Source organism: Phaethon aethereus (assembly GCF_964289735.1).
Source record: "Phaethon aethereus genome assembly, chromosome: 1".
Lineage (NCBI taxonomy): Eukaryota > Metazoa > Chordata > Aves > Phaethontiformes > Phaethontidae > Phaethon > Phaethon aethereus.
Genome location: NC_138575.1, coordinates 165,281,974 through 165,298,033, shown reverse-complemented (window position 1 = coordinate 165,298,033; position 16,060 = coordinate 165,281,974). Strand labels below are relative to the sequence as shown.

At 39.9% G+C, this 16,060-nt stretch overlaps 1 protein-coding gene across 1 annotated transcript in view; it reads left to right on the top strand.

Moving 5' to 3' along the window:
• The window catches only part of GPC5 (glypican 5), a gene marked incomplete at its 3' end in the record, with an annotated part of 785,572 nt that overhangs the window by 269,098 nt on the left and 500,414 nt on the right, over positions 1-16,060 (top strand). Inside the window, exon 6 of the mRNA XM_082011503.1 lies at positions 1,105-1,225. Within this exon, the coding sequence (XP_081867629.1) occupies positions 1,105-1,225 (121 nt within the window). The remainder of the gene's footprint in view (positions 1-1,104; positions 1,226-16,060) is intronic.

The following is a 16,060-nucleotide window of genomic DNA, read 5'->3' as shown; positions in this document are numbered from 1 at the left end:
TGGTCATCTACTAAGTAAATTTTGGCCTACTCTGTACTTACATCAGTTATGTGATGATAAATAATTTATGCACAATTTGGCTGTCATCCTGCAATAAATATTCTATCTGTGTGTGCATTCACAGGAAACTTCAGGTGTAGTTCTGAACATACAGTGTGTGTAGAATCTGGATCTGGAGTTTGTTTTAAAAACCTGAATTTTTATACATTTAGGCAATCACCGTGTGTCGTGGTTTAGCCCCAGCCGGCAACTAAGCACCACGCAGCCGCTCACTCATTCCCCCTCCCGCAGTGGGACGGGGGAGAGAATTAGGAAAAACCTCGTGGGTTGAGATAAACATGGTTTAATAGGACAGAAAGAAAGAAGGGAACAATAATGATAATACCAACAAAGGAATGTACAAGAACAAGTGATGCCCAATACAGCAATTGCTCACCACCCCGTGATCGACAGCCTGTCCCCGAGCAGCGATTTCCGCCCCCCGGCCAACTCCAGTTTATGTACTGGGCATGACGTCATATGGTAGGGAATATCTCTTTGGCCAGCCTGGGTCAGCTGTCCCGGCTGTGTCCCCTCCCAGCTCCCCGTGCACCCCCAGCTTGCTCGCTGGCAGGCCAGCACAAGAAGCTGGACTGTCCTTGACTGCTCAGCAGCAACCCAAAACATCAGCACATTATCAACAGTTTCTCATCCCAAATCCAAAACACAGTCTCACACTGGCTTCTGTGAAGAAAACCAGCTCTATCCTGGCTGAAACCAGGACACCATGTAGTTTGTATGTTTTGCAAAACCAAAATGGAAGACAGTCTTTGCACACATGAAAAACAATCCATAGGGCTGAATGTTTCTTGCTTCAAAATGTAGATAACTCTTTTCTTGTTAAAGCTTGTCGTGAAATTAAAGTTTTTATAAATAATACAACTTTGTGGAATGTAGTAATTATGCTGTATTTCTTTTCTGTGAAAAATATGCACACAAAATTAATGGATGTCATTAAATTGGAATGTTGGTGCCATGAGAGTTCATATGAACTAGAAGATGGCGCACTCAGAGTAGAATAACTTACTAAACCATTTTTGTGTGTGTGCTTGTGTATTAAACTAGCTATACTCATCGTGTGGTTGGCAGTGGAGTCAAAGCTCAGTCTGCAAATCCAGAAGTAAAACTGAAAGGAACAGATCCTGTAATAAGTCAAATTATTGACAAGCTGAAACATGTTATTCAGGTAAGCTGCTTTTACCTATTGATATAGTATAGTATTAAAGACCACTCTAGTAGTGAAAGTATTAATTTACTGTACACTAAAGTTACCTGTTAATTCAAGTTACTGCTCAGTCCACGTCAACAACAAAATACTACTTACCCATTGCATTTAGTTCTATCTAAGGACTTGCTTTATTTTTTTTTTTCCATCTTCTTGGAAGCTTTTAAACACAGTTTCCCAAACGGTTTCTGGAGTTGAAATAAGCGAGCCATTCTAACATTACTGATAGCTTTGTGACAAACTCTCTTGATTCTTATTTCTCTGTTTGTGAACAATAACTCTTCCCTGGCAACAAAGGAAAGAGTGGTGAAATAGAAAAAAAACAGAAAAATTTCTTTTCCATCAGTAGGGTTGTTTTCTGGGAGAAGTGGCATACAGATTGAAGCTCAAAGGCAATCATTATTTCTTCCTCCTTAAAAGAAATATATTTTGTAGCCCTCCAGCTTCAGCATGCTTTTGTCTCTCTTTATTAAAATGGTGACTACAATGGTGAGAAAATGAATACAATTTTCCCTCCGAAGAGATGCTATGACTTAATTAAGGACTACAAATTACCGCGCAAAGAAAACCATTGCAAATCTTACTGAGTAAGTCTCAAGGTCTTTCATCTATCAGGAATGCCCTCCTTCTTGGATATTAAATCTGCACTGTATAGTTTATTGTGTTGTTTTCCTCTAGAGACTAGGAGTTGTTTTGTTTCCTCCTTGAGTGAGGATCTAAAAGTGTGGAATAGAACAATTTCATTATATGGTATTTCATTTTGAGAGCTGATTTGCCCTTGTCCCAAAAGACTAGAGTGGGTCTTGGGGAGAAGGACATATAATTTACATACAGCAAGTCTTACTAACTGCCAAATATGTTATCTTTCTATGGAATAGTTTGCTTACTTGCAGCTCTGAGTATGGAAACAGGGTCAGGGTTTAAAGAGCATCAAATTCCTTAGAGACCCAATATGTAACTGCTTTTCCCTAGATAAAAGTGATGAAGAAACCGTGGAAAAAGCTTTCTTCTCTACCATTTACTGCTTGGGAAAGGAGGATGGGAAGGGTAAATTAGAGATTCAAATACAAAATATCATATTTTTGTCCTTTGTGATGTGAAACGGATGAAACTTATAAAGCTTATTAAGCTTATGATGGACAGATTAAATAAGGGGAGTGTAATGGATTGTGGTGCTGCCTCAGAGATAAATGGTATCATACCCAAGTCCAGCACTCTATCCAAGCAGTATTACTGCACTGCAAAAGTTAAAAAAGTTAATTTAGTAGAAAAAAATCATATTTGTCCTGTTTTTCAGAACTAATCATTCCTGTAATTTGTAAAGGTTTATATACTTTAATTTAATTTTAGACACAGATTGGCAGGGTGATATATAACTTGCTATTTGTGTAGGCAACTATATATTTTTATATAAATTCCATGTTGCTGTAACCTTGCTTGCTAAACAAGTAAATTTTTGTTATTTAGTTGTACTTTGTATGTAGCCATTTGCTTTTCTGTATAGGAGAAAGGAAAAGAGTGGTAGTTCAGGTTTATATGACTTTTCTCATCTTTTAAACATTTCAGGATGCAGAATATTGAAGTAACATTTCTCTGTTATGATGTCATGATAGAATATGGTCCTTCCTTCTCAACCACAGTCAGAGCTCTGTGTAAGTGTAGGCTTATTTTCTTTTGCTTATGCAGCATGACATGATACCAAGGCCTTCAGGACTGAACAATCTCTACCACTTTGTAAGTATCAATAGGTGGCAAAGAATCGGAAGCTTTGCTTCTGGTACTTCTCACAGCAAAAATAGTGAAATGCACTGAAATGTAAATTATTCAGTGATAACTCATGGCATTTCTTTGCAGCAGGGGTGTAATACAGTTCTTTAATCAGACAGCTGCATTTAGGTGTTTAAGCTTCCCTTATATGTAGATCTAATCCATGGACCTTAGAGAGTTGCTCATTTGGCCATATGTAAATGTACGCTTCAGGATAAGAACAGTAGTTCTTTAGTCTTGCACAATATAAAAGGAGTTTGGGTACGTTGCCCACATGTTGGCATCTACACTATAGACACCCCCAGTTAGGTGTCTGGTGTGAAGTTTTTCACCCCTGTGTCATGCTTCTGAGCCCTTGCCAAGAAGCTGTCTATCTGAAGACACAGACTAGAAATGTATTATTTTCTAAGGAGAAATATTTAGCATATACAAATATATACATATACATATACACACGTATACATTTGGGGAGTTCTTAAAAAATCTCATTTTATGATTTTATATTATTTTCTAATGGTTAAAAAATATATGATTAAAGTGTATAAGGACTAAATTGAAGAGGATGACCAGTTTTGCATTTAGAATACATAATTTAAGTCAGATTGAAAAATATATCCTGATTATATTTTGTCCTTCCAGATCAGAAAAAGTAATTCTCTATAGTAAATCCAGGGTAGAAAAACTCTGTTAGAAAGCATCATTGTTTTCTGAAACCTTCTTTCCTCTTTGTAATCAAAGCAGATGACCCCTTTTCTCACCATTTACACTAAATTTCCTTTCTTACTTTCAAGAATCCCAGCATGAAGGCATGAAGGTAGTAAACATTCTGAGATGTAAAGGGAAAGCCCATTTAAAAGAGAGTCCAGTGAGCTCTCAGAAAATCAGATACACGTATTTATTGTGGAAATGACAAAATATTATCAATTAGCAAAAGAAGAACAGATACCTTAAGGATCCCTTCTGGCTCATCTTTAATGTATACATAAGAAAATAGATCAAAATCTATGCATGATCAAGATATAGATATATTGATCTATATGATAATGATATATTAATATGTACATATTAATATATTAAAATATGTAAGCATACATTAAAATATTAAAATATGTAAACAAGTGCTTAAACATACTCTTTTCTAGGTTCTATTCTACTAAAAACTTTAAACCACTGAAATGACACTTGTTGCATGAGTGACAGTATCTCTTCCCAGTAGGCTGTGGTTTCTGGGTACTTCTCCTCTGTGCCCAGTAATTCTCCGTCTTTTTCTGTAAATAGCAGATTTACCAAAAATCAATAGGACATTTTGATTCCATTGGGCTCTGACTGCTATAATCTGTGCTCTGGATGCCACAGGTTCGTATTCACTTCAGGATATGGTTTAGTGGGCATGATGGTGTTGGGTTAATGGTTGGACTTGATGATCTTAGAGGTCTTTTCCAACCTTAATGATTCTGTGATTTTGTATTCACAGAAAGAAAGTACAATTAGAAGAACAAACATGAACTCTGCTGAACAAGTCAGTGCTGGAAATGGCTTGACAAAGTCAGCTTCTTTTGTAAAAATCCTTACTTACACAGAGTGGTGTTTTGGAGAATTTTAAATGATGGGCTCTTCTTCATTTATCTTCACAGTAGGCAAATAATGGTTTCAGTGCTTATATGTACTGCAATCTGCTATTATCACTCTAACAGGCAATCCTGATAAGCAAAGTCAGTTGCATATGGCAGCAACTATAATGGTAATTATTTTTCTTTCTTTCCCAATAATATAAAAATGACATTCATTTATCTTTGCCGCAAGGACAAATACTAAGGTTATGAAGTAAGTATGATATTTTGGTGCTGCGATTACAGGTGATTGGACCTTGATCATTTCAATGTATTTCTTCTTTCAGAAGACACTCTTGAAAAGACACTTCTTTTGAAAGGAATAGACATTACTTGGAGCTTGTATTTACAGGTGAAATAAAGACTTTCTAATTTTAAGAAGTCCTGCCATAGTAGAAAATACCCCTATGTCTTTCTGTCTAAATTAGGCAGACCGAATTTCCCTCTGGAGATCTCCAGAGGTGTCTGCCACTCTATTGACTAAACTGGAAATTTAAATGCTTCTATTAGGATAAATTATTTCCTACTTGTAGGTATAGCAAAAAATGTGCCTGAACTTATTTCGAAGGCATCCACTGGACTGATAGCTGATATACATGGAATAATATCTACTTTCTCCACAAAGGGCTGAAAACTGTCACTAATGGAAGTGATGCCTACATCCTTTAAGTCAATAGAGGCCACTACTTCATAAGACATTAAATGTACGTGACAATCTAAATTTCCCTTTACTACTGGTCATTATTACGGCACAGTAACCACTGTGTTTCACCATGCCATCATTTGCTTATTTACCTAGCTCAAAAAGGTTACAAAAATAGTGAGATGAGATTTTGTTTTGACACTGATTTGGCATACTAAAAACTAAATTTTCCATCTATGTTTATTAAAGCTTTTATCAATGTATTGCAGCATGGGCAAATTAATATGTCTTTTCTTAAGAGCTGTTCAAATACATATTGGAAATGGTGATGGAATACATTACCTAAGTCCTCATCTGCACATACAAAGAACCATGTTTTTAAATTATTCATATGCAAGCTGTGGCAGTTGCAGTTGTTCTTCCCTTTGATCGCTGATACCAAGTTTGTGCCTTCTTTAGTGTTATGATAATGTTCTAAAAGTTAAAACCCCTCTGCCTTTTAGAGTAGTTCATACCACTGTGTAAATTTAATGAATTATACATTCTGATGACTCTGTTGATGACTCTGTTGATGACTGAAATGCAATACTTTCTCATGGAGTGAGAGAATTCTCAAAAGTACAGCATTTAACGGTCTCAGATACTTAAGGCTTTAGTTTGATACACTCTTCAGTAACATGCTCTTGGAGGTTCACTTTCAAGATGTTTTTTCCTTTCTCTTAAATTTTTTTTTTGTTGATATATTGTGTGCTGCATTTTACACCATTCAATAACAGGTATCCCATAGAGGTAACTGGGAAGTAACATTTCAGTGCACTTAGAAATGCTTTCAGCTGTGTTTGCTCCTAAATTACCTATTTGTTATTTTTCTTGCAATAGGAAAGATTGCCTCGCAAGTTTTGTTTTGGTTTTCATATTACAATGCATACCTAAATGTTAATTTTGCTTTAGATTTGTTTTTACTGCCTTTTTCACTATTTAGTGTCTTCTGAAGTTAGAACAATCCTGCAGGTACAGAATAGGTCAGTATCTTGATTATGTTAATTTCTTCCCCATTGATTTTTTGGCTCTCCCTTTCATATTTAATGCATTGTCTCCTTCTTTTGTTTTATTTCTGGAATTAATACAATGTTACTGTCTTTTTTAAATCAAACCCTTGGACAAATTCCATCTTTGGCAAGGCATGATAGCAGAGCATGAGAGTGATGTGTCATATTAAGATATTCCTACTTGATAGAGAAGTCTATTTCATATTTGTTGTGTAAGCTGTTCCTGTCTTTTGGCACATCTGTGGAGAGCTGCTTTATCACACTGTATTGACTTGAGCTCCCTCTGTCTGAGAGCTGGTGCTGAAGATATGTTAAATATTTGAATATTACCATTGCATGTAAGATACTGGCATAATTTCTGTGAAGTTATGAAACAGATGGAATGAGATGGGAAATTATTTTCTGAGTTTCATCCTCCTTCTTCTAAAATGCACTTCAACTTCCAACCTCAAAAATACATATTAGAGTGCAGGATGACTGATGCTTTTGTATCTCTTGAGAGTGAAAGTATTGTCCTCACACTTCTGTGATGATAGTGAAGGTATATGCCCTTTTTGTTGCTCACAAAGGTAGTCTTTCTGTATTTGTAAGTCAAAACACTAAAAGTTAGATCAACATTCCGAGATGACTGTATGTTCTGGAAAATTATGTGCAAACTCAAACCTACGTATGGTTTACAGGCGGAGGGAAGAGGAGGAAAAAGTGACTAGGAGGGCATGAAGTTGAGCCCATGTGTCTCCCAGTGTTGGGATGCACTGGAGTTAAATTGAGAACAGGTCACCAGCCACATAGTCCTTTTTGTCAGCAATTTAAATAAAAACTCAATAATCTTTTACCTGGTTTGCTTTGTTTTTCACTAACTAGCTTACCAAAGTTATTAAAGGCTGATCAGAGTCCCATTCATGTAGCACAAATGATCCTCACTTTTGTGTCGTATCTTTTAAGATAAGATCTGCGCTTAAATTAAAAGCTTTTGTTTTCTCTTAATGTGAATAACAAGAGGAAAAGAGTGTACATTGTACAGACCCTTCTGAAACTGTTTAAGATTCAAATTTATTTAAAACTCTAAATGTTGAGCTAATAAAATAAAAATCCTTAACATTTAACATTTAAAATCCTTTAACATTTGTATTTTTGCTATTTTCCCTTCTGTTGCTTATAAAGCACTGCACGGTACACAGTGAGATAACATACACATTGGTGCAACACAGAGATACTGTCAATTCTTACCCATTTAGTGCAGACAACAGTGTCACAGAAAATAAGACAGCCTTTTCTAGCCATTTAGGTGAACAGTGACACTAACCGAAGTATTCATTATGGTGGAGATGCTCTCTACAAAAGCCTATTTTGCACCTAAATTGCTTGCTGCTATAACTAGTAAAAACTGTTTGTGTTAAGTTTTCTTAGCAAAACAAGAACATTGTTCTATCTTCTCAATTTTAAGTACAATATTACATGAAGTAGAACTTTGAGATTTTGGAAGAGTTATAGCTATGACAAACAATATGATCTAAGACATAGATTTTGTGATGCTTACTTCAGAAAATCAGATCTACTTTACTATTTGCAAAACTGTGGAAAGGAAATTATTTTTTCCTATTTATAATTTATCATTTATGCACCTTGACTGTCTTAAAAATATATTTTAATCAAAGAAAACAAGTGGATTTGTCCCCCTACCCCTTGGAAGTAGTAGCAATTCTGAAAATGAAAAGGAGCTTCTGATGCCCTTAATTCCCAATCCCAATTTAGAAAAGGAAGGGAATATATATATAAAAATATACAATAGAGACACACTAGAGAGTTCAAGAGGGCTTCAGGGCCCTGATGCAGTAGTGTCAATCGTATTGGTGGTCTCCAGAGAAGTATAAGGGTCAGTCTGTGAAGGCTGGAAATTTTTGCTTTCTTCTATAATTTCATCAGAGAATAGAAAATCCCTTCTTTTTGCAGTGAGGTAGTACCCCATTAGTTGTATAGATGGATGTGATGTTGCATAATGTCTGACAGTGGATACGTTGCCAGATTTTTAACTGGCTACCTGGTTTAGGAGAATCTCTCGTTCAAAATGCCTTGGGATATTTTAGGGGCATGTGTGCTTTTTTGTTGTTATAAAAAAAGGCAAAATCCTACTTAAATTTATTGTCTATTTCAATTGTATTAAAGGGAGAGGAAACTGTCAATGTCTAATTTCATATTTTAATTTGGTAACATAGCTTGTTTAATCTCTGTGATGTCTTGTGAGGAGGGAGAAGAAAAGTGGTATAGGAAATGCGCTTAATTTTGAGTGAATGCTAGTTTATCAATTGGCATGTCTGAATACTTTCAGTGGAGGATTGTTTTAGGAAATGGTATTGCGGATTACTTCTGCTGTTGTCCTTCCCATTTAGAGAATCAATGCTTGTGCAATGGCAACCATGCCACTTAGTGTATAATCAACTAGAAATGAGCTTAGGAATTCAGCTTGCAAGTGTCCTGTCTAATGGGATCTGGATTTGTGTAAAGGGTCTTTCTTCTTATGATTGATGAACCACATCCTTTTTTTCTCATGTGAAACAGTAATTGGACTTTGTGGAGATGTATACAAGCCTCAGCTACTTGCAGTACAAACAACATTATTCATTCTGTCTTTTACATTCACGGGTAAGGTTGACAATGAACCAAAATGCAAGTGGTATGTCTATAATAGACAACAAAACTGTAAGGACACATGCTATTAATAGATTTTTTATTATATTAGTATTCACTGGTATTATTCACATTAGAAATGATAGGAATATCAGTAATCTGATTAGACTTTAATACAGTACAGTGGATCTTACTTAAACTAATAAGTTTTGGGACTGCCTTAGTTCATTTAACTACGGTCTGTTAACAACACTGTAACACATACATGTCCAGTATTGTGAAAGGTGAATATTTGTTTAAGTATCAACTTGTAGTCATACTGGCTTGTGCTGTTCTAGTACAGCAGTAGAACTACTACTTAGTTTGTTTCTTTACAAAATATATTTTGCAGTGGGATGCAGTTTGCTATAAAACATTTTTATCGTAAATGTCTTCTGAAATATTAAACTAGTTTGTTTTGCAAATATTTTACATGCAACTTTGAATAAGCTTGATTAGTATTTAAAAGGTTCGCTTAATCATATGAAGAGAGTTTAAGTATAAGAATTCAATCAGTCTTTACATTTGAAGTTTTGTGCTGTAAATTACCTTAACAGAAGTGATTCTGGAGGAAGCTGTGTTAATTGAAGCTCTTATTTGCATCCAAGCAAATACCATCTGTGGTGGGCTGACCTTGGCTGGCTGCCAGATGCCCACCAAGCTGCTCTCTCACTCCCCCTCAATAGGATGAAGGGAGAAAATAAGATGAAAAAGCTCATCAGTCAAGATAAAAACAAAGAGATCACTTACCTATTGCTGTCACAGGCTAAACAGACTCAAGTTGGGGAAAATTAATTCAATTTCTTGCCAATTAAAAGTAGATCAGGATGGTGAGAAGCAAAGAAAAAAAACTAGAAACACATTCCCCTCAGGCCCACACCCCTTATCCCTTCTTCCCAGGCTCAACTTTGCTTCTTCGTTCCCACCTCTTCTACCTCCTCACCCTGAGCGGTGCAGGGGGTGGAGAATGGAGGTTGTGGTCAGTCCATAACACTTCATCTCTGCTGCTCCTTCATCCTCGCACTTTTTACCTGCTCCAGCACAGGTCTTTCCCATGGGCTGCAGTCTTTCAGAAACTAACTGCTTCCATGTAAGCTCCTCTCCACTGGCCACAGTCTCTGCCAGGAGCCTGCTCTGGTGAGGACTTTCCATGGGCTGCAGCTTCCTTCAGGGCACACCCACCTGCTGCAGCATGGGGTCCGCCATGGACTGCAGGTGCACAACCTGTGTCACCATGGTCTTCACCATAGGGAAATCTCTGCTCCAATGCATGGAGCCCTTCCTTCTTCTCCAGCCCGGTGTCTGTGGGGCTGTTTCTCTCACATTTTTTTCTCACTGCTGTCTCAGCTGCTGTCTAGTGTTTTTTACCCTTTCTTAAATATGGTTTCTCTGGGGCACTGCCATCTTGGCTGAGGGGCTCAGCTGTTCCCAGTGCTGGGTCAGTTGGAGCCGGCTGGAACCGGCCGTGTCCGGCACGGGGCAGCCCCGGCCTCTCATCACAGAGGCCGTCCTGCAACCCCCGCTGCCATCGCCTGGGCACCCGCACCCCATACACCATTATAATACCTACCTCTGAAATTAATACGCTTAATTACATTAACAAAAGATAGAGGAATATTCCCAAACTGACACAAATATGTTGAAACAACTTATTTGGTAAAGAGGGAAGAGAAATGTAGACTTTGATATCAAATGAGACTTTAAAAGATTTAAGTAAAGCAGTGTCCTGGTTTCAGCCATGAAAACAGATTGCCATCAACTACAAATCAGTTACTTTTCTTCACAGAAGCTAGTGTGAGGCTATGTTTTGGATTTGGGATGAGAAAATGTTGATAACGTGCTGATGTTTTGGGTTGTTGCTAAGTAGTCAAGGACAGTCCAGCTTCTCGTGCTGACCTGCTAGCGAGAAGGCTGGGGGTGCACGGGGAGCTGGGAGGGGACATGGCCAGGTCAGCTGACCCAGGCTGGCCTAAGAGATATTTCACACCATATGACGTCATGCTCGGTATATAAAGCTGGAGTGAAGAAGGAGGGGGAGAGAGGCATTTGGAGTCATGGCATTTCTCTTCCCAAGTAACCGCTATGCATGATGGAGCCCTGCTTCCCTTGAGATGGCTGAACACCTGCCTGCCTATGGGGAGTGGTGAATGGATTCCTTGTTTTGTTCTGCTTGTGTGCGTGGCTTTTTCTTTCCCTATTAAACTGTCTTTATCTCAACCCATGAGTTTCCTCACTTTTGCTCTTCCGATTCTCTCCCCCATCCCACTGTGGAGGAGTGAGCGACTGGCTGCATGATGTTTAGTTGCTGGCTGGGGTTAAACCATGACACGCAGGAAATCAACTCTCTAGTCAGAGTGGAAATCAAATGAGTGGTTCTAACTTATGAAATCTGATACATATCACAAAGCCATCCCATAGTTATCTTCATTGACAGCCTCCTCTGAGTAGAAGCTCAGCAACTAAATACCATGTTGGGGTGGAAGGTATCAACGAAAATTTGAGAAACAGCTTACTGTTCCTTTTAGTACTAATTAATGACAGATTATAGTCTATCAATATAATAAAAACATTAACAAAATATTTTGTATGCAAACTCATTAAAAAGGAAAAAAAAGAGTGCAGCAGTAACTGGAATTACAGTAGGCACCATTAAGATCTAAGTGGCATTTAGATGGTCTCATAGTACTAGTCTCACCAGTAATATAGAAATTACTGAGTGAGCAGTTCCTCTAAGCTGATATATCAAGGCAATAAGCAAGATGACTGTACTGTGTGTGCATTTGTATATTAGTGCTGGCTGATCAGTGGTGCATTCCACACTTTACTGGGTGTGGATTCTATATAGCAGCAGAGATTAATTCAAAAATAATCACAGTTCTGTAATTGTTAATAAAGTGGAAATGCATTGTCTCTTGTCAGTCCAAGTGTCACAGATGAGGAAAAACCTACTGGGGGATTGGACTGAATGACCTTTAAAGGTCCCTTCCAACCCAAACTATTCTGTGATGATACTGTGTGAACTCATACTTTATTAACACCAAGTAATATACATGGGAACAGTCATCATAAGTGCTGTGGCCATGAAAACAGATTGTCATCAACTACAAAACAGAAAGCATTAAGGAAACAGGTTTCTATCATCAGTGATCATAAGATAATTTCTTAGAATATGTGTGTATTGGGTTTGCATGGCAAGGTTTTGGTAGTGGTGGGTGTTGCAGTGGTGGCTTCTATGAGAAGTTGCTAGAAGCTTCCTGTGTCCTCTGTGTCCAATATAGCCAAGGCCAACCAGCTCCAAGATGGACCCTCCAAGATGGCCAAGACCAAGCCAATCAGCGATGATGGCACTGCCTCTGTGATAACATATTTAAGAAGGGGAAAAAAACCAGGCACACAGCATTTGCAGCTGGAGGGAGGACTGAGAATATGTGAAAACAACTCTGCAGACACCAAGGTCAGTGAAGAAGGAGGGGGAGGTGGTACTCCAGGCACTGGAGCAGAGATTCCCCTACTGCCTGTGTTGAAGACAAGGGTGAGGCCGGCTGTGCCCCTGCAGCCATGGAGCTCCACGCTGGAGCAGATCTCCACCTGCAGCCCAGGAAGGACCCCACACCAGAGCAGAGGGGTGCCCGAAGGAGGCTGTGACCCTGTGGGAAGCCCATGCTGGAGGAGGGTCCTGGCAGGACCTGTGGCCCCATGGAGAGAGGAGCCCAGGCTGGAGCAGGTTTGCTGGCAGGACTTGTGACCCTGCAGATGACCCATGCTGGAGCCATCTGTTCATGAAGGACAGCACCCTGTGGAAAGGAGCCAGGCTGGAACAGTTCATCACAGAATCACAGAATCACTAGGTTGGAAAGGACCTTCAAGATCATCAAGCCCAACCATTAATCCAGCGCCACCATGTTCCCTAAACCATGTCCTCAACTGCCACATCCACATGTTTCTTGAACACTTCCAGAGATGATGACTCCACCACCTCCCTGGGCAGTCTGTTCCAATGCCTGACCACTCCCTCGGTGAAGAATTTTTTCCTAATATCCAATTTAAAACCTCCCCTGGCGCAACTTGAGGCCATTTCCTCTTGTCCTATAACTAGTTACTTGGGAGAAGAGGCCAACACCCTCGTCACCACAACCCCCTTTCAGGTAGTTGTAGAGAGTGATAAGGTCTCCCCTCAGCCTCCTCTTCTCCAGACTAAACAACCCCAGTTCCTTCAGCCGCTCCTCATAAGACTTGTGCTCCAGACCCCTCACCAGCTTCGTTGCCCTTCTCTGGACACGCTCCAGCACCTCAGCATTCTTCCTGTAGTGAGGGGCCCAAAACTGAACACAGGATTCAAGGTGCGGCCTCACCAGTGCCGAGTACAGGGGCACGATCACTTCCCTACTTCTGCTGGCCACACTATTTCTGATACAGGCCAGGACGCTGTTGGCCTTCTTGGCCACCTGGGTACAATGCTGGCTCATGTTCAGCTGGCTGTCAAGCAGCACCCCCAGGTCCCTTTCCGCCGGGCTGCTCTCCAGCCACTCCTCCCCAAGCTTGTAGCGTTGCATGGGGTTGTTGTGGCCAAAGTGCAGGACCCTGCACTTGGCCTTGTTAAACCTCATACAGTTGGCCTCTGCCCATCGATCCAGCCTGTCCAGATCCCTCTGCAGAGCCCTCCCACCCTCCAGCAGATCAACACTCCCACCCAACTTGGTGTCATCTGCAAACTTACTGAGGGAGCACTCGATCCCCTCATCCAGATCATCAATAAAGATATTGAACAAGATCGGCCCCAGAACCGAGCCCTGGGGAACACCGCTTGTGACTGGTCACCAGCCAGATTTAACGCCGTTTGCCACAACTCTCTGGGCTCAGCCATCCAGCCAGTTCCTAACCCAGCGAAGAGTAAACCTGTCTAAGCCACGATCCGCCAGTTTCTCCAGGAGAATGCTGTGGGAGATGCTGTCAAAGGCTTTACTAAAATCCAGGTAGACAACATCCACAGCGTTTCCCTCATCCACTAGGCGGGTCACCTGGTCATAGAAGGAGATCAGGTTGGTCAAGGAGGACCTGCTTTTCATGAACCTATGCTGGCTGGGCCTGATCCCTTGGTTGTCCTGCAGATGCCCTGTGAGCACTCTCAAGACCAACCGCTCCATAATCTTCCCCGGTACAGAGGTCAGGCTGACAGGCCTGTAGTTCCCAGGATCCTCCTTCCGGCCTTTCTTGTAGATGGGCGTCACATTGGCAAGTTCATGAAGAGCTGCAACCTGTGAGAAGGACTCACGTGGGAGAAGTTTCTGGAGGACTGTCTCCCATGGGAGGGACCCCACGCTGGAGCAGGGGAAGAGTATGAGGAGTCCTCCTCCTGAGGAGGAAGGAGCAGCAGAGACAACGTGTGATGAGCTGACCACAACCTCCATTCTGCGTCCCCACGTGCCGCTCAGTGGGAGGAGGTGGTAGAGGATTCAGGAGCAAAGTTGAGTCCGAGAAGAAGGGAGGGGTGGCGGCAAGGCATTTTAAGATTTGGTCTTGTTTCTCATTATCCTACTTTGATTTTGATTGGCAATGAATTAAACATTTCCCAAAGTTAAGTCTCTTTTGCCTGTGACGATAACTGTTGAATGATCTCTCCCTGTACTCGTCTCAACCAGGAGCCTTTTGTTGTGTTTTTCTCCCCCTGTCTGTCTGAGGAGGGGAGTGATAGAGTGCCTTTGGTGGGCACCTGGCATCTAGCCAAGGTCAACCCACCTCAATGTTCCACAATCACTGTGCAAAACTATGACGTCTAAAATCAAACAGGTACCACAGTAGCACAAAACACTGCAAAAAGGAAATGCAGCAGTATTTCAGCAGTATGCAGTTAACTGCTGAGAGAAAAAAGTTGTTGTCCACAGACTTTCTGGCCTGAAAAGTGATACATCCTTTTCGAGCATATTGAATGTTTCCTATTTGAGACAGGCTATTTCCCTTTAGTCTCAGTCCTGGGAAATCCTCTGAGTCAGTGGCCTGTGGACAATACCGAGCAAGTAATTTGCTGCAGGTATTGTCATAATTTGTTCTCGCTGTCGGTTTGTACAATAAACAATGCATTCTGCAGGCACAAGAAATATCAGTCTAGAAAATAATCTGTTGCTCTGAAATTTTATAAACAGGAACCTCATGTTATCTTATGAGGGCTGTTTGTTGCCTGAAGAACTCATCTGCCTAGTCTTCTGCTCTCTGCAAGTGTAGGAAATTGTAGAAAACAGCAGCATAGTATGGTGCATTAAACTGTTTTTCACTCCTGTAGTGTGCTTGTGAAATCTATGTGGATAAAACAAACCATATTTGAAACTGTACCATGTATTTTAAGGGTACAAATTTTGCTTAGCAAAACCCTGGTGTTGTCTTGAGGGGTTGTTGGTAGCCCCTTGGCAGCAAGTGGTTGAAGAACCAAAGGGGAAGTATATAATTTGCATGATGCCTCAGCAAAACTTCTCAGCGCTAAGTATTACAGAGAAGTGTCAGAAACGAGCTGTGCTATGCAATTTTTAATGTAGTTTTTGTTTCAAGAGGTAATACAACAAATACAAGTATGTCCTGGCAGAGTATGGTTATTTGTTAGGTTTGTGGTTAGGTTTGTTAAGTTCTCTCCAGAAAGAGAAATATTACACTGATCTGTATTTAATCGACTGATACATTTAAAAAAAACCCAAACAAAACAACAAAAAAAGCCTGATAAATATGCTGATTCTAAATTCGTTCTAAAATAAGCACATCATAAAAAAATGCATTCACAGAAGAAAACTTGTCAAGATTCATTACTCATGTAACAAATCATAACTTTGATAGTAATATGATTGAGTAGACATTTATATATCTCTTTACAAGGCAGGTTATTTACTGCTTTTGAGGAATCTTTTTCAAATTTTGTCTTTAAAATGTATAACCAAACGAATCTTGTTATACTTTATTAAACAGATGGTGCAGCCTCATTTAAATTTACTTTAATGCATCCATTTCTTTAAATGACTTTCCAAGACCTTACGTCCTGAAAGTAATATTATCTTATTTGTTGGCTTAAAACTGGCAC